The sequence below is a fragment of the Poeciliopsis prolifica genome, unplaced genomic scaffold (genome assembly GCF_027474105.1).
Source record: "Poeciliopsis prolifica strain line A6 unplaced genomic scaffold, Auburn_PproV2 SCAFFOLD010, whole genome shotgun sequence".
Taxonomy (NCBI): Eukaryota; Metazoa; Chordata; class Actinopteri; order Cyprinodontiformes; family Poeciliidae; genus Poeciliopsis; species Poeciliopsis prolifica.
In genome coordinates, this window is record NW_026562385.1 from 5,962,630 (window position 1) to 5,984,594 (window position 21,965).

The 21,965-nt window shown below is 37.8% G+C and overlaps 1 protein-coding gene across 3 annotated transcripts in view; it reads right to left on the reverse strand.

Annotated features, from left to right (window-relative positions):
* The window catches only part of LOC129363253 (voltage-dependent T-type calcium channel subunit alpha-1I-like), a 153,430-nt gene that overhangs the window by 114,478 nt on the left and 16,987 nt on the right, over positions 1 to 21,965 (reverse strand). For all 3 annotated transcript variants that reach the window (XM_055035235.1, XM_055035234.1, XM_055035236.1), the window contains exon 2: positions 1,379 to 1,646. In XM_055035235.1, the coding sequence (XP_054891210.1) occupies positions 1,379 to 1,629 (251 nt within the window). In that variant the 5' untranslated portion in view covers positions 1,630 to 1,646. The remainder of the gene's footprint in view (positions 1 to 1,378; positions 1,647 to 21,965) is intronic.

A 21,965-nucleotide genomic window follows, 5' to 3' on the forward strand; every position in this document is an offset into this window, starting at 1 on the left:
GACCTGAGAATATTGCTACCCTGCACACAAAGACCAATACTAATGGATGTAGATGCTAAGCCATGAGCTTCAACATGTTTCTAAATTTTTAAGTATGAGATTGCGTCGTTTCAATAACAGTAATAGTAACTATGGATGGCGCTGTAGCTGTGGCAGAAGTTATGCTCAGATCCAGTAGATGTGTAGTAGGTTGATAAGCCTCTGTGGCTCCAGAAGAAACAACTTTGCCCCAATCCATCACACTCTGCCTTCCAATGCCTTCTCATATTTTCCTCACACACCCCTGAAACTCAGGCAGGAAACAAAAGACGCGTTTTAACACACTTGCTGCTTCAGCTATCACAGGTATCCAGCTTCCAGTGAGGATCTGGGCTGACGTGACAGAGGAATTAACAATGTGAAGAAAAATTTGTTACACTGCTTCCTCCAAATTGTGTGCTGGGTCTTTGAGGCCAGCTGAGAATTGAAAGGGAAACAGAACGACAACTGGCACATGCAAAGCTATAATGTCTGACAACAATTATGAATCAATATTTGGCAGACCTTGTTTTTGTGTAATAGAATAGACGAAATGGATTTAGTGATATTTTTCTTTAAGGACACTTAAACAATGCTCTGATACTCATACTCACAAAAATAAGGCAACATTTACTAAAATCAAATGTATATTTAAAGGTTACAGCTAAATCCTCATAGATTGAATAAAAACCAAGAGAAGTCTCTCTGTAATTTTTGCAAAAAAATAAAAAATAAATAAATAGTAGATCAGCTGGAGGAACTAACTCACGCCAACGTTCTGAGGCATTTAGAGTCAAAAACTAAAACAGATAGATGGTGCTGCAGTGTTCTTTTTTTACCTCTACCGTGGAGAAAGTCATCATTATCCAACTGGCACGGTTAATGTCGTCGGCAAAGAGACAACTGCCTATTCTTGTCCATTAGCTGAAAGCCCAAACACACACGCATACACATAAAACTGCACGCACCCAAATGTGCACTCTCCAAAGCAGTCTAACACTGACTGCTGCAGTTGATCTTGTATAAGGATGTCAAACCCACTTACTTTGAGAAGATCCGGGCACGACAGCTGTGATGTGGTTGCAAATACCGAGATGAAACAGAATGTCTGATTTGTGGAGGAAAAGTCAGGATGGACCAAGTACCGCACACCAAAGAACACATATGAGAAACAGAACGTCAAAGTAACGAATGAGAAAAAATATACATTGAAGGTAAAAGAAGTTAAACAGGAGCAGGAATAAAAATCAATTTTAAAAGAAAGGTGTGTCACACAGACTTGATAAATGATACAGGTCAAATGGAGATGGAGATCCTTTGTTTAAGGTTGAATGGAGTGTATGAAGGAAGGAAAGGATATGGGCTGGAGACCATGCGAATGCACCAGTTGCGAGGACAGGTCGTCTGCTTGAGGCAGAAGAAGACCACAGGCGCCAACTCAGGAAAGGGCAACACAAGCGTGCTTAAGTCACTGCCGATGCTGACGTCATCGTCGCCCGGACCTACTTCCTCAATGATGTCATCTATGTGCGCTGAGCCGTATTCCTCACTCTGCCCCGGCCGCGCTGAGGAGATACTCCTCAGCGGCACAGGACACTCCTCACTCGTCATGGTACCCCTGCTGAAATCTGAAACCAAAAGAGAAATGGCACAGCGATGTCAGGAATCTCAGTGAATGAAGAAAAACACAATACAGAGGTTTGAAATTGTATGGATCGACCCTCGGCTTCATTGAAAGAAGCCAGTTAAGGTTTTATTGGCTTCTCATCAGACTGCCTCTTTGTGATGAGTATTAGGAGTCCAAATGAGACTCAATCAGACACAAAACTCTGCAGAGTTGCCTCATTTTCCTTATTTACCTTTAACAACTTAGGTTCCCCCAGAATGAGTTGGAGAGTTTTTCTGAACAAAGGGTGTCCTGTTTTAATCCCGAACTTATTAAAACCCCTAAACTCAATATTGAATATGTGTAAGAAAATGGGGAGATGAATAAGCTTCCAAAAAGATTTTAACAATATTGATCAAGAGCACTTCTAAATATACCAAGAATCGCTAATTTATTAGAAGCAAAAATATTCATCAAATCGTCAGCTCACAAGACTAAGACTCACGCAGTTTTTGATGACTATGTCTGGTACCTGTAACCGAAAACAGTGTTAAAGTGAAGTAGACACACTGCATAACAACCCTTGAGCAGATTCATCTCACATATACAGGGAGGTGAAACAGCAGAGAGTGAATCAGTTCCAACAGTCATTGCACATTCATTGACGATTCATTTAACCCCACACAACAGAGTTGTGCAGCGCAAATAGCTTCCCATCTCCAATCACTAACCCTCTGAATGGATTCAAGTTTATCCAAAGAGGCAGAAAACTTACACATGTTGAAGATTATAAAGTAAAAAAAATGTCATTAGGTTGACTTGTGTGCATCCAAATCTACAAAATTGAATGCAAACAGGAGAAAATGAATGAAGTAAACTGAGCAAAGAAAACAGGAGTGAAATAAATGTATCATTTTGGCTCAGTAACTCTCCCCATGCATTAAACTTGCAGGGCAGAGACCACAGCCTAAGTGAATTGATAATAACACCAGACTTCATGCTTTTCTCTTTCATTTTAGCTCTCAGCCAAAGAAGGAAACCGGCATAAGGCACATAGCCAAATTATGGCTGAACATGTGCAGAGCTACACATATGCATAATTTTTACACATACCCACAAGTGAGAACACACACCTTTACTCACAGGCAATATATATGCTTTTTTTGCAATTATTGTATGCCACATTAGAATCATCTTTAAGACCTGTGCATTAATTTATAGTCCTCGCAATACTCCTTCAATTTTTAAATTTCATCATTACAGAGCAATGTACTATAAAATTATGATGCATTATAAAGCCAATCTTCGGCTGAAATTACAGCAGTAAGACTTTTGGTGTCTGTGTTTACTAGACATGTGAATTTAGAAATGGATTATTTTTCAATTCTTTGCAAAATAACTCATGATCAAGCTGGACGTAATCTGATAATCAAACACCAGATTACCAGTTTTGTGAGTCAATTCTCACTTCGAATTAGATCTGAACTTGTACTGAAAATAAATTATGGAAAGGTGAACTCTTTTTATGAACCACATCACTTGAATACAATTTTCTGCATATAATTTTATTTAGAGGCATCGACGTGTATGGGTGCCACAGTTTTCTCATTTATATTTATACAAATTTTGGCGCTCATGTATCATTTTCCTTCCACTGCACAATTACACACTACTTTGTGTTGGATTATTGAATATAATACAATTAAAATGATTGTTCAGTTGCAACACAGCCAATAATAGTCCAAGGGCTATGAAAACATGTGCATGACACCGTAAGTCGAATAATTCTACATAAATGTTAAGATTTTAAGCATCTCAAAGGATAATGCTATAAATATACAGCATGTAACATGTTTGGGTGTGACTTCTTTCTCTGCATGGAGCCCAGCAACAGTAAGAATTGGCAGGAGAGAGGGCTTTTAAAGGGTAATGATATTAAAGGCTATTCATTACAAGCTAAGAAAATAGGACAGCAGTGATTTAGTGGCCTCCACTTCTTAGTGTTTCAAAGATAGTCCTCTGAAGAGATGCTGAAGAGGACGAACATGGTGAAACCGAGAAAGTCACCCTCCTCACATAGTAACACACTGATACATTAACTGTCTACGAAGCTCTGTCTAGTAAAACTGTGTATCCATTTATTATCTCATGAGTGCTGTTTGTGTTAATAAATGCAGCCTCTCAACCCGGGCGAGTGTTTTGTCTTTTTCAAACTGGTATTTTTAATTAGCTTTGCCATGACAACATCGGTTTCCTTTGGAGGCAGGAAGTTTATTCTTCCTCTGTTGTGCTTTATTTCCCTTGACAAACCTCTTAGGGAGACCCCGCAGCTATTACAAGCAACTACAATTAAGTCGAAGACAGCTCTGCAGAAAAATCTTGAAAGGAGTATGCTCCTGTGCGTAAATCCTCTGTCGTGTTTTTAAAAAAATATAAATTTATGGTAAAGACAGCAAGTAGAGTTATTTTATTTTAACTGATATAAAATGAGGTTAATAAGCTATTCTTCTTTTTGGTGATTCTCATTTAAAAAAACATTATTCTGTTCTGTGTCTGATAATGACAACTGATGAATGCGTGTGACACTTGGAGTGTTGAAGACCGAATTCGCAGAAGGCTCCAAATGATGTCTCAGCACTGACACATGAACACATTCACACCTTCGCAACGTACACGCAATGGCACATTAGCACCCTTAATTGAGGTAGCAGCTATACAGTCACCCATTTAGCTGCACTATGAGCTAAGGCCTGCAATGATGCCACAAAAATCTCGCTTCCCCCTCCCACGCACATCCACTGCGACAGTCTGAGACAGATGCAGGAAGAGGATGGATGTACAACAACAGCAAAATCATAACAATGATGGTTTGAGGCTCGCAGCACTGTCTTACAGTGTTTTCATACAACTAATCTGAATGCAAAATCATTAAAAGAAAACTGCAAAGGAAGGGGTTTTTGCTTCTGACTCAGTGCTTTCTTAAGAGATCAAAACTCTCATATACGAGGCTCAAGGGATGGAACTCATTTTAAAGATGATCTAAAAAGAGAAATAAATGTGCCGAAATATCCGTTTTACGGTAAAGAAGAAAGGGCTGTCAATAAAAATCTGGGATCTCACTGTTTCTTTTAACCCTCTTCTGTTTATTTTTACAACTCAGCTATGATGCACACTATGTGTGCTAATTGAAAGGTAAAACTATACAGCTTGGTAAAGGCTTCAAATCCAATCTTAGCTGCAGTCAGAGCAGTAGTGCTATTTGCTAATTGTTGTGGTAAATTACCATCCAAAACTGTTTCCTCTTCCCTTTATCCCCTCTCGCTCAAACACACAGAGACATCCAGCACAATGTGTGTGAACGTCTTAGGGTGGTAGAAACCATCAGGGATCCAAATAAAATATTTATTTGTTTAACTATTAATTTTATAGTTAAGTAAAACCATTCTGGATTTGAGGCACACGTTTGGACTTCCTCTGAATAAGTCGGACCCGCCTTCCAAAATGTTTAATGTTTGCGACACAACACAATGACTGAAATTAAACTACTCCAGGAAACTGGTACAACAAATGAGCATCAAATAGCTTCATAACACACACACAGGCCACTTTATTAGGCACACCTGTCAAATTGGTCTTTAACAAAACCGATTAAGCATCTGCACAAGGTGAAGACAACTGCTGAAGACCTTATTGATACACTTTGGGCCCTTCAGGACCAACTGTGCATTGTTTTAATGTCACTGTATGAATAAGAAGTGGTATTGTTGCATGATTTTATCAAAATATACTTAATCCGGAACCTTTGTGCTGTAAGGCAATAAAGAACATCCTTGCTGATGTGGAGCTCATAACTTGTAGTTAAACTATTTTATTTTATTCAGAAATCTAGTATTATAAAGACTGACTTTACATCAGGTGTTATGATTTACCAGCAAACTTGCTGTTCACTAACAAGACAATGAGTAACATGTTGCCTCAGTTTTATTATTTTTTCTATGAAACAAATGCATTGCCGGGTTGTACCTGACGCCTTTGAGTGGAACCTGATGACTTGGCTAAATTCATGCCTTAAAACAGGGGTGTCAAACTGCAGTCCTCGAGGGCCGGTGTCCTGCAACTTTTAGATGTGCCTCTGCTGCACCACACCTGAATAGAATAAAAGGTCATTAGCAAGGCTCTGGAGAACAAGGAGGAGGTAATTAAGCCATTTCATTCCAGTGTTTTGTACCTGTGGTACATCTAAAACCTGCAGGACAGCGGCCCTTGAGGACTGGTTGTTGACACTCCTGCCTTAAAATATCATAAATCTCTCATTCACTTAATTTACTCAGCATTTGCCCTGCTTAATTTAATCTCACACTATCACAGTGAAGGTGACACAGCGTTATCAGCTGTGAATACACATGCGTGATTTACAAAAGAGCACACATTTCTGGGTGCCTGGACTGAAAACATCCAGCATGTAATGAGAAAACGTGAGCGCATCCCTGAGGATTGGTACTCTCCCTGAGGTGGTTTTATCTATTTTTTTATGTGTGTGTCAGAAAAAACATAATGTTCCATAGGCTCTTTTAGATCGTAGACATCGGTTAATGAAATTAGAGTCACTTTAGGATATCATTTTTGAATGTATTTAAACCTGGTTCACGTGGCAAACAAGCACACAGCCTAGGCTAACCAGTTTAATAGTTGGGTGATCAAAACAGCAAATTGCTGTTTTAGTGAGACCAGTACATAATCAATGATCAAGTAAAATGCACTCAAAGAGCAGCCACTGATGCAGAAGCCAACACTGAATAGTGGAGTTGGCTTTTTGACAGCGCCATAAAATTGCCCTCTAAATGTGATAAATGTGCCTTTTACATAAAGGATAAAATCATAATCTCTGCTCTGCATATTTACCTTGCCAAGCAAATTTTAAATGTATAGTTTAGAACCTTTATTATGCTTAAACTTGTCAGTCCAAACATTATGCACATAAAAACATTATGCACATTGTAAACATACTATAATAAACTTTAGTGGACAGCTGAAAAAAAAACAAAAAACTATGGCTGCCTTTTTATTTAATCCTAACTCTAAATCATTCAGGCAGTTTTCACAGTTGTTTCAACTTCACATATAAAATATAAATCCAAGCTTCAGGTTCTCACAGTACAACAAAGCAAATTGAATATTGTCAATTTGAACTATATCTGTGCACCATCCTATCAACTAAGGCAGCGGTGCCCAATTCCAGTCCTTGAGATTTGATCAAGGTATGTAGAAGAGACAATGCACCAAATAGTTGCTGAACACATCTCCAAGACTGGACTTCAGCACTCCTGAACTAATGAAAACAGAGGTGTGAAAACCTCTTTGTTCGATTTTGTTTAGTTCTTAATTTAACTTAAATGTTTTAGATAGTCTAAACATTTAAGAAGACAGACAACCAGTTAATCAGTAAACCTACTGATTAACTGTCCCATCATTGGCAGCAACTTTCGCAATAACTGCCAATAAGATTTTTATATCTCTTACATCAGTAAGATTTTTTTTTAATTTATTTTAACTTTTGTCCTTTTTAATTGAAATCACATAAGAGGTTTTCCTATCATCAAATACCTGTTTAATTATTGTCCAGCTGCAACCGAAGTGTACTTTGAGCTTAGAGTGAGCATTTTATTACTTATACATTTACCTTCATATTTTGTCATGAAAAAGTAAGGGTTTCATCAGTTAAGCAGTCCAGCAAAGAAGCCTCAGATTTTCACTCTACTTCTATCATGTTTGATAATTGATATGATGTTCTTCTTTTACATGCTATTAGCTTTATTCTGGATGCAACGTGAAATACAATTGGTTTTTAAATAAATGCTATTTATGTATCTATGCTATTTATATAAATAGATACTATTTTCCCAAAAGCATCATCAAAATGATTTTTGCCATGTGACATGGCACCGTGTTTTCTTTGTGGTCAGGCGTTGACTTTGAAATCATGCCAGTGGTTGCAAATTTTGTCCCATCTCTTTTTGTGAATCCGCCTGACCCCTGAGGCAGATTTTACCTTATCTGGGACAGATCTAATATTTTATGATTTAGGAATACATATGCTGGATGAGTTGTCAATGTGCTCTTGAATTAATGTAAATTGTTAATCTGCTCTTGAGAGGGTTATTTATTGTCCCATATATTGTCTTTTGGTGAATAAAACAGAGAATACATGACTGGTGTCATCAAAATCAGTCAAACAATTTTTCTTTGGTCATTTCACTGTAATTCAAATTTACTGGCCACAATTTGAAACTATTAATAGAATCAAAATATATATTGTATCTGCAGCTCTGTATGTTATTTCTGTGAAGGAGAATGTTACAATTTGATTCTCACCAAAAGTTTTATCAGCTGGTCTCACAAAAATACCTGTGTGTTGTCATCAAACAGCAGGAGACGATTCCTTGATGCTTGATACTCTCTCTGTGTTACTTTCTGTACGCTGAACTCATCAAGATCAAAACTCTCCTCTTTATAACATCAAGAAAGGCAACCCCTTTGCTTAATCTCAGGCAAATGACGAGTTTATTCGTGCTGAACTCTATGAAATATCTGCATGTAAATCCATATGATTCATATAAAGTTTCACACCTCGCTTCCCTCAAAAAGTGACAACTTGCTGTCACAAGACATCCTGACCAGAACCTTCAAGACAAAAGAAAATGTCGGGTAGAGCAAACTTGATAGACTCTTTTGATTCTGATGTTTTGTTGTCAACTTTCATAAGTTTGTTGTTTCTCATTCAAACTCTTTTTCCCCACTGTATTTTCTATGATCGTGTCTCATTTAGTAACTTGGAAATCTGTCCAACAGTGGGTGAAAATACCAAGCATTTCACTGAAATTGCTTGTTACTCCCACAGCCAGACACTTTAAGGTATTTCCATTAATAAGTGACATATGGGTGTCAAAACCATATTTTGCCTCCAGAAAAGCATAATACAGACTCTGCAGTATAGCGATATTGGCCCAGCCATTTGTTATGGATCACATACTGGCCAGTTGGGCGGATTTTTCGTACACAACCATATGGTCTGTGTGAGAAACATTTCATTAGACCATTTGGAAATAGCAGGTGATGAAAATAAACATGCAAAACTCATTTTCACAAAGTAAAACATAAGAGAAAGGGTTTTATGGTCACAAATATCTCACATCATGAGACAAAAATGTTATTTTTAAACAAGCAATGATTATTTTTGCACTCTTAGGAACACACATGCTCATTTGTACAGATACAACCTTACCTCATCAAAGTAATTATCAGATATGTCATTCATTAGCTGTAAGCAACAACAAAAAAAATCATAATTATTAATAAAAATAAAAGCTTTAAAATCTGTTTCCATGTAATTAATCTATATAAAGACCCATTTGGTAACTGAGATAAACTTTTCTATAATATTACACTTTGTTTACTCTGAATGTATCAACTTCTAATACATTATGAGCGTCATTATGAGTTGGACTTCACTGATCAGCCTTCATTGTTGCCCTGCTTTCCTTTGACCATACTTGACAGATACCAATCACTGCAAAAACACCACAAAAGCTTCAGTTTTACAGATGCTCTAGCTCTGAATTTTAGAAAAAAACAACCTCCTGATGTATCCCACCCACTATCAGGTGGCATTTGTTCCATCTATGCCTAATCTAAGACAGGCCAGTGGGAGCCCACTGCCCAGTCTCTGGGTGCAGCTACTTTCTGAAATATAATTTTGTGGCAACTCATTTTTAATTTCAGGAGAGAATAAAAGATTCCCTTTCATTCCGGTTTAATCAAACACCTTCTTTAGGGAATGTTATCTGTTTGAGTTTCTTATCTCCATACCCTTTTTAACTTTTCCTTTCTTCCCTCCCTTGCTGTTACCCTCCTGCAACTCATGCCTCCTCTGAACTTTTCTCCCTCTCACAGCATCTCCTCTTTTATGATGAAGAAGAGGACACTGCGCTGTGTGTCAAAACTCATCTTCAGAGAGTTGCTGCCAGTGGATTACACTGAAGCAGAGGCCCCATCAGTTTAATCTGTTTTAACAGCCTTGGCTCTAACCAAGCGTATGAATACTGAGCGTGTCTTTGTGTCTTTAAGCCAGCATGACTGCTCTGTTTTGTAAATCCTCACCAATGTGGTGACAAGCTACTGCCGATGCTAATTCAATAGTTTTACAGCATGAATGAGCGGAAACGTTTAGCCGTAGCATCGTGCTAAAAGACGGCAGAGTTTGGGCCACTGGAAAGTTCAGATGTAACACTATGAATTAATTGGTTGGAAGGAGGACTGACAGGTCGGCAAATGAGCAAGAGAGAAGTGAGCTGAGACTGTAGCCCGTAAATTGGATCGGAAGTTGCTTCATAGCGTATCAAAAGCTAAGTATACTTAATAGTTACGACCCTATTTGGTGCTGTTGAAAGAAAGAGCAAGCTGAGATGTGCAAACTGTATCTAAACTACAAGGGAAATATTCATTTGTGCTCTTGGTGGACACCTGCTATTTCTCATTCTTGCATTGATGTTTGTTGTCAAAATATCCTGTGTTCTGTTCTACAGACATCAAAAACATAATGTAGTATTTTTTTTGAAAGTGAAAGGCAGATTTGTGTCCACATAAAGACATGTCAAAACGTTGCTAACATGTATAAAAAGAGCTAACCAATTCTAACTAAGCACATTGTTGTGCATGCTTTATGTCTCCTAACAGATTTAGACAGAATGAGAAATTAAAATGGATTTTTGATGCAATTTTATGGGCAGGAAACCAAGAACACTGAAAGAACAAGACATCAAATGTAAAGGTTTAAGGTATTAGATTATAATCAGAAGGTTATAAAAGAGTGAGTGAGTTGTGTCAGATGCTTTGGTAAATGCTGGATGAGCTCTGTATCATGGGATCATTTATGAATTGCTTAATGTAAGTTAAAATAGAAAAAATTAACATCAAGAAAAAATAATTCATAAATCATGAGTTGCTTTTCTCAACTCGGTGAGGAATTAAACTACTGATCCACGTCACCTCAAAAATTGTTCTGACAGGGAAACATTGTGGTGTTTCCCTGTCAGGACTTCACTGTCACTTCAAGATGCTGTCATGAAGTCGGTTTTCTCATCAGAAAATGGGAGAAGGGATATATGCAGATCCTAAAAGGAAAACGTCTTAGAAGTTTCAAACTACAGGGCAAAAGTTCACTTTCCACCAGACTATGCGCATCTTCAGAATATTCCAATAAGACACAACAGTGTCTGAACACACAGAAGGACTTTCTGCAGTGCTTGGGATAAACAAGTCAAAGGTCAAAAGACACTGACTTTGGAAAACAAAATCTACGTACCCCCAGAAGATTCAGCACAACGGGACAATGTGTAACATGTGAATGTGATAACACTCAGACAAGATGTGAACATGGAACATGCAAATGTCAAAATATGTTTATGTTGAAAATATGTACAGCCACATCGCGACCAGAGATCGAGGGAACATGACATATGACTCAGATCATAATGCTGAAGGCTGCAGTTTTGTAATAAAATCTTTGCTGTTCAGTCCAGCCTGCAGATCATTATGCCAGAAGCATCACCACACCAGCATCTTGAAGACACTGACAGAATACACCACATCGCGTTATTAACTGAGGTTGTAACATGACAAAATGAAGATCAAAATAATGAAGGGATATGATTACTTTTGCAAGTCACAATGCAGTATATATATTTGGGCTTTCAATGTACGTTGCTTTGTGGAACTCAAGGTAAGGGATTTAATATCAAGAAAACAGAGCATTTGAAAAAGTAGAAATAAGATCTCACAAAGAGATCGGCAACTTTCAGCACATCTAATATATTTTATATTTAAATGAGAGTAAATAATGTGGGAATGTGGGGTTCAGCCCTTAGTTTTCAATGTACATTGTGAAAGTATTCCTTCAGACTCTTCTGTGTGTTATTGACTGATTTATTACACACTCCTCCAGTTTCCCAACGCAAATCCATATTGGCGAGGGAAGGGTGGACCAATAATGCTGCCAATGATTTACTATTAGAGCTCTAGCCGTCATTCGTTCATCCTGATAAATGACACACATTTCCCCATGGCTGCCGGTGTGTGAGCCAAAGCGCGCTCGGGGTAGGCGAGCCAAATAAAACAAACGGTCAATCTTATAGGTTTACGTGCCAAAGCTTCTACTGTGCTTTGCTGCCTGTGTGTGTCGCCGTGTTTCCAATCCAAATCGAGCAGTTATCCGATCCTTGCCGTGCACACAAACAATGGTCGCGCAACTGAACGCAATCAATCCAAATTAGGCACAGACCAGTGAACTTGCTGCAGGTGCACATGCATTATCTGAGTAGGCTGAATGCTGGCTTTAGACGCCATCGTCCATCACAATTTTCCGCTTCTGCTTGCTTTTGCTTCATAACTCGAAGCGAAAGCAAGAATGGGGACAATAGATGCTCTCGTTGCTGTATGTTTTGCTTTAATGGCTAAAAGCACAATTACATGGGCAATTTTAAACAGAATGAGGCTGCGTCCTTCTATTTATGGAGGGATTCACCAGATGTGATAAAGGCTGAGCAGAAGTAATGACTGAGCTATTCCTCATCTCCCATTAGCAGGCAAAAAGTATTGAGTCGAATATCTGTTGACACCCTTTATCTTTTCTCTCCCTGTCTCCTCTTTGCCTCTCTTCCTCCTTTCAGAAATCACTTTTCACACTGCTTTCATGCCCTGACAGGAAGCTGCCATCCAAAGTTTGAAAACTCCAGCAGAAAGGGCGGGAGGTGATGTGCAAGTGGGAAAGAGCACGTGTTTGTGTGTGCTTTTTTTTGTGACTGTGTGAGTGAGAGCAAGTGCACTACACAAAGGGAGAGCAGACAAAGCCTTGATATGAACCCCGAGGTGGCAAGCTTGAGAAATGAAAGCTGCCTTGACAGAGTGTGCATGTGATTATGTGTTTGTGTATGCTTGTGATAGCTCAAAATTTGCTGTTCACCACTGATGCATTTACCGTGTCTGTCCCTAAGTACAGTACTGCCGCACATGCGCATGCTTGCGTTGGCTGGACATGCGTGGCAACAGTGGGGGATGTGCATGACACATCACAAATTTAAAGCATGATGAAGACCTTCCCACTCTTTAAGGATGAGACGGGTGCTTTTATTGATCAGAGTGATCAGTGTCAGCCACCAAGTAATCTAATATCACAGTACTGGGTTTGGGTGGAGGTGACTTGGTATTTAGATACAAACTAGTACAGAGAAGAACCTGCATAACAAACTTAAACCACATTATTACATCTGTTTAAAGCAGGCAATTTGTGGGGTTGGACTCTGTCAAGCCTACTAATTGAATCAGTTCTGTTTATAATTATCATGAAAAGGACTGCATAGCACCATAGTGGATAGATAAGGATTCAGTTTGGAAATTTCTGGGTATCGTCTTTGCTTTTTGCAGATTGTGGTTCTGTTGACTATGATCTACATTGTACAGTGGGTTGAGTAAAAGGCGACTCGCATAAAGTTATAGGACTTATCAAGAAAAAATAAATAAACTGCTTCCTCTTGCTTGGGAGTCAGTCTCTGCCTCAAATAGAGTTCAAGCAGTTTGGTGTTTCCTTCAAAAGTAGGACAAAGCAGAAAATGGATGGATGACTGGTGGTACATATTTATTAATAAAAGTGCTGCTTGGTCTGTCACAAAGCCAAACACAAGTCTCTATGTTTTGACCTTTACCTAGTGTCTTATGATATGAATTGTGACTAAAAGAACAAGGTTCTGGATACAAATTGCTGAAATGAGCTGAATGACCCTGCTGGGTGGAATCATCTTTGGAGATGGTGTGAGGACCCATATCATCCAGAGGAAGTGTGGAAAAGAGTCAAAATGTATTAGCTGCTTCAACATCTGATCAGGAATCAGCCTGGACAGGTTCCTCAAGGATGACGTGAATTGTAATTTATTCTGAGCCTTTTTCCATTAAACTGCAAATGTTAGCTGAAGAAGCTAATGGTTAAGAGATATAAAAAACATTGTCAAAAGTGTGAATTGTCAATGCTGTTATTCCTTTGAGAGAGTTCTTACCCTAGCAATGCTTTATGTTGCTTTCATTTCGTACTCAAAAGTACGAAGTTTCACGTTTAAACTGAAAATCAAATAAAATGTCCAGAGCTATTCCTACTTTAATATTCAGGTCTGCAGCAATAGCATGTGATGACAGCTTCATAAATAACTGTTTGCATCACATCAAACAAGCAGCACACACAAGAGAGTACCATCACTCTTCAGTGTTTAAATATTTAGAAATGATGGAAATACTGACCACAAAATTAACAAATCAAAAATATTTTAAGGAAATTCAAAAACAATGTTAACCATGCTCTGGATCTTTTTTTTATGTTTCCTGTTATTGGTTCTATGATGTCGACTACAGTATTTTCAATAGAAATCAATAGTTTTTATTTTTATTTTAATTGACATGAGTTTTTATTTTCAGGCATTGGAGGGGACAGTGATTTGGGGTAAAATGAATTGCAACCATTCTTCAGTTACCTCCCTACTCGGTGCACCAAAAGTAATAAAGATGGCATAATGCATTTATGACATTTGGACATCCAAAATTATGCTATTTTACTCCAGTAACTGAAACTGTAAAAACCATACAGGGAGACAGTAGATTAAGAAAAAGGACGTAAAGTAAAGTAAATATGATATCAGTCAAGGTCAGAAAATGACAAGACAGAGGTTTGAGGAAAAATGGAAAACCAAGACGGAGGAAGACTGGGCTTTAAACGCTGGGATATGATGACAGATTCAAGCGAGACAGAAGAAAAACAACACAGAAAGAAAATATACTGTAAGCGAGCGTGACAGAGAGAAAGTTGAGGTTGAGAGGATGGTAGAGCTGAAAGGACTTAAGAGGCAAAAATACAAGGCCGGAGACAGGGAACAAGAAAGAGTTTCAACACCGCTGCGGTTATGTGCAATAAATGCAGTATGAGTTAAGGCAATATGGTGAAGCATAGAATGGTACAGCTCTTTAAAGGGAATATATAATTGTATAGGAATTAGTAACACTGATTTGCAGACCAACTCCAAAGCCTGAGTGCTTATCCTTCCACTTCCTCGCTCCTTTTTGTCTTCTTCACACCTCTCCTCAAACCTTAGAGCTCAAATGAAGGCATGTAGCTTCCTAATTACTTCATTTGCATAAACATACACACTGTGCAAGACAGAAGGATGTGGGCTCTGAGCATAGCAAAAAAAAAAAAATGGAGTTTTGGAGAAAGAGAGGCAGAGATTCAAGAGGAGAAAGGAGTACAGTGAGTTCTGGAGTGAAGTTAAAAAACAGAGAAGTCATTAAGCTTGAGAGATAAATATTCTTTTCATAATCACGGTATTCTGGTTTCTCAATCCTTTTCTTCTTTTTGTACTTCCTGTGTGGTATTTATTTCTTTGCTCCCTCGCTCCCCCTCCTAATGTTGCACACTTCCTGTAGGTAGCTTAACGCCAACAGCTATTATTCTGCTCCTCCCCCATGTCATGTCCCTCACTCTCCTCCTTCGATTTCAGCGCTGTCTCCGGCATCATTCTTTTCCCTTCGTTTCCTGATTTCATCCTCCTTCTCTTTCTGTGCCTGCCTCCCTTCTCTTGCAGAGTGCTGCGTCAGGTCTTTTCACCCTCAGCAGTGTGAAATGAGATTTGAATATGGCTCTTGGAGCATTTGTGGCTCGCCTCAGCCCCCCCACCCACTCATCCACGCACACACATACTGTAAAAACTTCCACACACACACACACACACACACACACACACACCACACACACACACACACACACACACAAAGAAAGCCTCGTAAAAATAAAGGATTGTGATGCCACATGAACGCGTGCCAGGCAAAGGAAAGACGGGAGAGGGGGAGGTAAGTGCAGGAAGCTTGAGGAGACAGGGAGGACAGGAAGGTGAAGAGTGGAAAAGACAGGAAAGCCGAGGAGGGAGATGTGAGGAGCAGAGGACTACAGTAGAGTCATGAATATAAAGCGGGGATCAGCAGGAGGGAAAAAGAGCAGAATGGGTGAAAATAAAACACAGATACAGGATCAAGTGGAGTAACATAGGCAGAAGGAAAGAGAGGAGCATATTTTCATTTTGAATGCTCACACCCTTGTTCATGGACTTCTTTATATCTTGAGTGGAGATTGTCCACTATGACAAGGCAGTGAAGCCAAAACAAGATTAGGCTAAAATGGAGTCCGTGCCAGAATAAAACAAAAGTGAGTTAGAACAGCATTAGAATGGTTTTTTGAGTCCATATTTGGAATTTACAATTGAATTTGTGAAGCTTTTTAAATGAATACTCTTTACCCATTATATACACAGTATATGAATTAATTAATTAATTCCTTCCTTCATTAATTTTCCTTGATTTCTTGGTATAGAGCACATATATAGAACAAAAAAACTGCCATGAATCAAACTGAAGCAAAGAAGATCACTTTTGAAAACCAAAAGTCCTCTTGCAATATTAGTTTTCTCCAAACACATACATAGTAGTGCTTGCCCCATGTAAACGCAAATTCTGAGACTCACTGACCACTAAATTCAGATCACCTACGTCATACGAAGCTGAATGTTACATGTCAGAGACCAGTTTTCCAGTTTGTTACTGTCCAAATTTGGTTGCCTCGTCTTGTTGGCCTTTCAGTTTGGCAGGAGTCCTTGCAGACTTGTGCTGCTATAACCAATCTGCTTCAAGGTTCAATGTGTTGTACACTCAGAGACGTTGTCTTACATTAACCAATCTGCCATACAATCTTGGAACTTAAGGCATTTTCACTCTCACAACAGCTTCTCACTGGAAAATGACAGTGTTTCTTTCTCTCTTTTTTTGGACCATTCTCTGTGAATCTGAGAGAAAATTGGGCGTGAAAATCCCAGTGGAGCAGAAATTTCCATGAAGTTCTTCTCTCAGAATCTGTATAAATATTGGAATATATATTATCAATATTCTAGTACATTTGTTTCAGCTAAAAAAAAAAATCAAAATCTAAAAAATCTGGTATTCATGTCTTTGGTCAACAGTTTTATTAAAGCATCAGTTCAATACTGTTAAAGTCTGATGTGAGAAAATACACTTGTCTAGCAACAGCCTACTGATCTACAAACCGGTATATAAAGGTGTGTGCATTTGTGAGTGCAATTGTGTGAATGTGGCTATAATGTCATACTTTGAATTGTCACTATCACTGAAAAGCCTGCAATCAAACCATGGCACAAATAATTCAAGAGAATCCTCAAAATAAAATGCAGAAACTGAAACCAGAACATTTGTTCTCCAGTCAACTAAATTTTAACTCGATGTTTCGAAGCTAAATATTCTTATCTTTTAATAAACAACACAGAGACTAACTAATTGCACATTGGTGGAGAGCCACTCCTGACTTTAGAAAGAATGTAGGTACAGCTTTTTTTTTCAGGCCTGAAAGCTACAGCCAAGTTTTATGTATGTACGGAAGTCGATGATATGTTATCATGTTATTGGTGCATTAGTCAATCATACAGTTTGCTACATGTAATCTTTTACCATTTAGATTCTGTTTTTAAAATAAATAGGAGACAACTTCATAAAAATCCATCCACTGACAAACAATGGCTTGATTATAGAATAGTCAGTAAAGAGATACATAAGACAAGCAGCCATTGGTGCACATATTCACCTTCTGGTAATTGTAAAATCTCAATTTAATTGAATATGCATGATGGAAAAAAAAGGAAAACACTGCAACCATGGATGCTGATTTGCTTGGGGTACCAACAAACAGCCAGGAGCCAGTCAAGATGGATGCTGCTGATAACCCCATTTTAGCATGAAATTTAGAGTGTGAAGCATATCATCCACTAGATGCATACAACAGAGCTCAAAATCAGCCTCCCAATCTATCATATTTAGGAAAAATTACTTGTTAGGAAAAAAAAAAAACATATGCAATCATTCAGTGTTCCAGCAAGTTAAATAATTTGAGTGTGCAGTAGAAGTCACTATAAATTAAAATAAAAATATTTGACAAACGGCAATTATGAGTCAACTGGTATATGAGTTAATCACTATATATCTGTCATTATTTTTGGTTTTCTAAGGTACATCAGGCAGACTAAAAAAAATCCCTGGACAAACCAACTGTTGCCTCTGCTATTAGAAAAAAAAAGACCTTTTGCTCAGCTGGTCTAATTTAAGTAGATCTAATGTGGTTGACCCTTGGTTATGGAAGAAGGCTGTTCTGCAAGCAAACAAATTGATTTTAATGATCTCATCTGCACCTAAATCCCTTCCGGACTTCTGTACGCTCATTGACATGCACTGAATAATTTACATTAGCTCTTGCCAGCTCCCTGTCAATTTTAAAGGTATTTTCTTTACATATCTAGCTCACTCTCTAAACCCCCCACCCCTCCAAAACGCTTAGCTAATGCTGCACCATCAATTTTTACTCCTTTCATCTTCTGTCATTAATGCTCATTTTCATTTTATCTGTCCAGCGCTGCTTTTCAATTAAGAATCTACTGAAAAGTAATGGAATCCGCTCTCAGCAGTTGTCTGACTGAATTACTTACTATTTAGCTTTAAAATATTACAAAATTAATCCTAATACAATCATTTGATTGTATCAAATGATTGAAGCTTCAGTTATGTGGACAATCATTTTTATTTTTATATAAAACATAATGAAGAAATTGTATTTAAATAAAACAATAAGAGATTTTACTGTGATATGAAGTCTGAATCATCAGTTATGTGGATTACTAACTGAAAATGTGGTTTTTCCCATGAAATATGCTAACTTGGCACATCTGTAAGAAGCGCATAGATATCTGAAAACATTCAACCTTTCATGTTATCTTGATTTATGGAAAAAAAACCAACACCTCATCTCTTTTGTTATGCTGATATTTAAACCTGCAGGAAGCAACTTTTTTAACAAAAAATGTTATTTACATATTCTCATTTGGTAGAACTGTCTAAATGTCCTCAGAGTATAAAATGGGACGGTTAATCTGTGGAAAAAAGTAGAGCTCCTCTGCTTCTCTCTGTGATCCTTCAACCATGTGCAGAAAAACACCTCTCCAGGTCAGAAACAACCAGTCAGAGCCAAGATCATCAATCATGCTCAGGTATATGCATTAACCTTCCATGAATCACAAACTCTAAACTCCTCCACACCTTAAAAGCTCATTTTATGCGTTAGCTTCTCGAAGTACCATGCAGACGAATTATGCAGCCTTCCAGATTCAGACTTCAGGTCAGGCTGAGGTGGAGAGTGAGAGAAATGGAGAGAAGGGAAATCGTGAAAGCTCCAGATGCAGAGTGATGGCAGATGATTAAATAAACATGTGACAAAGACCAACAGCATAAGGTATCACTGCCACTTAAACTGTGAGGGAAGTATATCATCTTGACTACTTGAGGTACCATGAATTCTGTGGCAACATATCAAGTAATATGTAATTGCTTTGAGCACATTGCATGCTTTTATTTGTTTTTGATAATTAAGTTTATGTTAATAATATGACGTTAGTCATTGCTGGTTCAGAAAATATTGTATGTTTTTGAAATCTAAAAATATCTTCCAAATTGATGATCAAATCTGGATAATTCTACTAAGCATTCATTTATTGGGAGCAGATAAATGAATGTAGTTTAAATTTGAGGATGTGTAAAATTTTCAAAACGCTGAAAAAAAATCATACAGACATATCTGCTTCCTTAGTCCTGCATGGTAACTTTCGGTAAACAAAATCAATCATATTTAGGTTCTCTATTCGATAAATCATGTCTGTCCCAATTATTCTCTTGCGTTTCACTATACAGTATAACAACAAAGCTGATCTCTAATCTAAGAGACGTGGGATTCTCCAAGTGTTTCTATGGCATTAATGAGCAAAACATTTACGAGCTACATCATCTTTCCAGCTGATCAAATTCTAATTGACCAAAAGATGGCTCTGTTCAAGAGTTCATGGGGCTTAAATTACTGAGGTCCAGTGGATAATAAACTGCCTTTACTCCGACCAGCAGAGAGAAAGAAGGCAAGAAAAATGTACTAATGAAGACAGTAGAAACAGTAGCGGAAAGTCTACTAGACATTGAATAGAATTATCAGTAGGAATAATTTGATTACTACATATGAAGAAACCGTTTATGATCTAGAGAAAATGCCGCATTCACTATTTATCCAAAAAGCCACCCTCAATCTTTCAGTAAAGTTTCCTTCTTTGAAACAGTGATGTTTTGAATTTAGGAGCAAACAGATGGCAGAAAAGAGTGACAGGGAAGAAATTAAACTGGGAGGTTGGAAAAAAGAGAGAAGGTCCCGTAAGACAAAACAACAAAAAGGAAAAAAAAAAACAAACTAAAGCACACAGATATCAGCGGGCAGAGAGGCCGTTCTACGCTGTCAAGCATCAGATCCCTCAGGACTGCTTAAGCACATTAGCCCTATCCACTGGGAAGCAGTGAAGTGATTAGCTTTGCTTCAGCTTCGTGATGGGAGATGTGAGGAAGACATCCAGAAATGCACACACAGATAAACATCTAATGACACAAAGTTGGATGTACCGGGTACTTAATAAATAAGAATAAATGAATTCATAAACTGAAAAAGGCATCACTTGAGGTTGCCCACAATTAGGCCCTAATGTACCAGAATAAACACATTAAAGCAAGGATAATAAAATGAATAAGACTGCTTTGATTGCATGAATGAAACTTCAACTTAAATTAATGTTCTGTGATCAAATGTGAGAAAATATATATATCAAACAAGCTTATTATTCCAAGTTAAACCAATTTTAAGGCTATTTAATTTCAGGAAAATCCAGATCTTGTGACTCTACTTCGAAATTTTCAATAAAAATACAAATATTAGAAGCCAAATGAATATTTGTAATGAAAGTTGCAAGATACCAGCCTTCGAGGCCGAGAGTTGAATACCCCCGCTCTAAAACCTATGGATAGCACATTAATTGATATCATAGAGTCTAACTAAACACTTAGTGACCTGCACAAAGTCCGACTTTGTGCAGGTGTGTGTGTGTGTGTGTGTGTATATGTCTGTGTGTGTGTTTTGCAAGGTCTGTACGTAATACATAAATGGTTTTCGGGAAAACAACATCTAAGGTTCAAATACCTTGACTTGGCAGAGAAAACTGTTCCAACAGCGACCATAGAAAAACAAAATGTATGCAGTTCAGTTTTACATATTAATATCTCCTAGACAGCCTCATTTATTATGCAGCTTCTTTGTCAGCTACGTCACTTAAGTTGACAAAAATCACTTTATATGTTCAGTGATCTTCAGACTATTATAATCTCATCGTTATGTGTATTGTTCTGGTGAAATTGTAACTTTATGGCACCTACCGACTGTATCTTTACACGTTGGAGCAAATAATAATAAATATTTTAAAAAGAGTACTAAAAACTAACACATTCAACTTTCAGCAATCAAGAAGCAAGAGGGGAGGATTTTCTTGAATGATCACAAATCTATTAGACAATTGATGTCACATTCACGATGATGCTTTTTGGAATAGGAGAAGAAAAGTCATACCTATGGAATAACCTAAGGATACAGAGAATACACTCAAACTCTGAGCAAACAGTGATAACTACATTATAAAAATGTCCTTTTTATTCAATTTTCCATGGAAAATTTAAAAATTCATACTCTCAGATACATAATTCAGCACGACTGTGTGAAATCATCCACAAAGAGGAGAAATAAAATACCCTTTGAATTTTCACAAAGGCAACCATTAGTCCTGTACAGAATATGTCACATTGCCACTTAACATATAAGAAAGCAGCAAATGCACAACAACAGCAAAAATACTATATTATGTCATCATATTATTAACCTTACTTATCTGCAACATGAATGGTCTTTGACTGAACAAAAACTACTGCCCTTGGGTAACATTTTTGGAAAAAACCTACAATTTTAGATGATGTACTGTGAATATTTGGAATATCTTTAAGCTTCAAATTAATATTTTGAATCTACTAAGTGGAAGGATTCAACAAGAAGGCTACTGTAAAAGCACAATGTGATTCTTGGGGTTAAAATGTGCCTGTCACAAATACCCCATCATAGTAAAAATACATTTTAAAAAATTCTGACCGCCACCAACAGCCAGCTGGACCGTGGACACATGGTAAGTGCTGTCTGCGGGTTGAAGCTGTTTACGCCAAATTCAACCCATACCATCTGTGAAGCTCAACAAATCAGGTCAGGCTTACCACACATCCTCACTATGATTTCAGC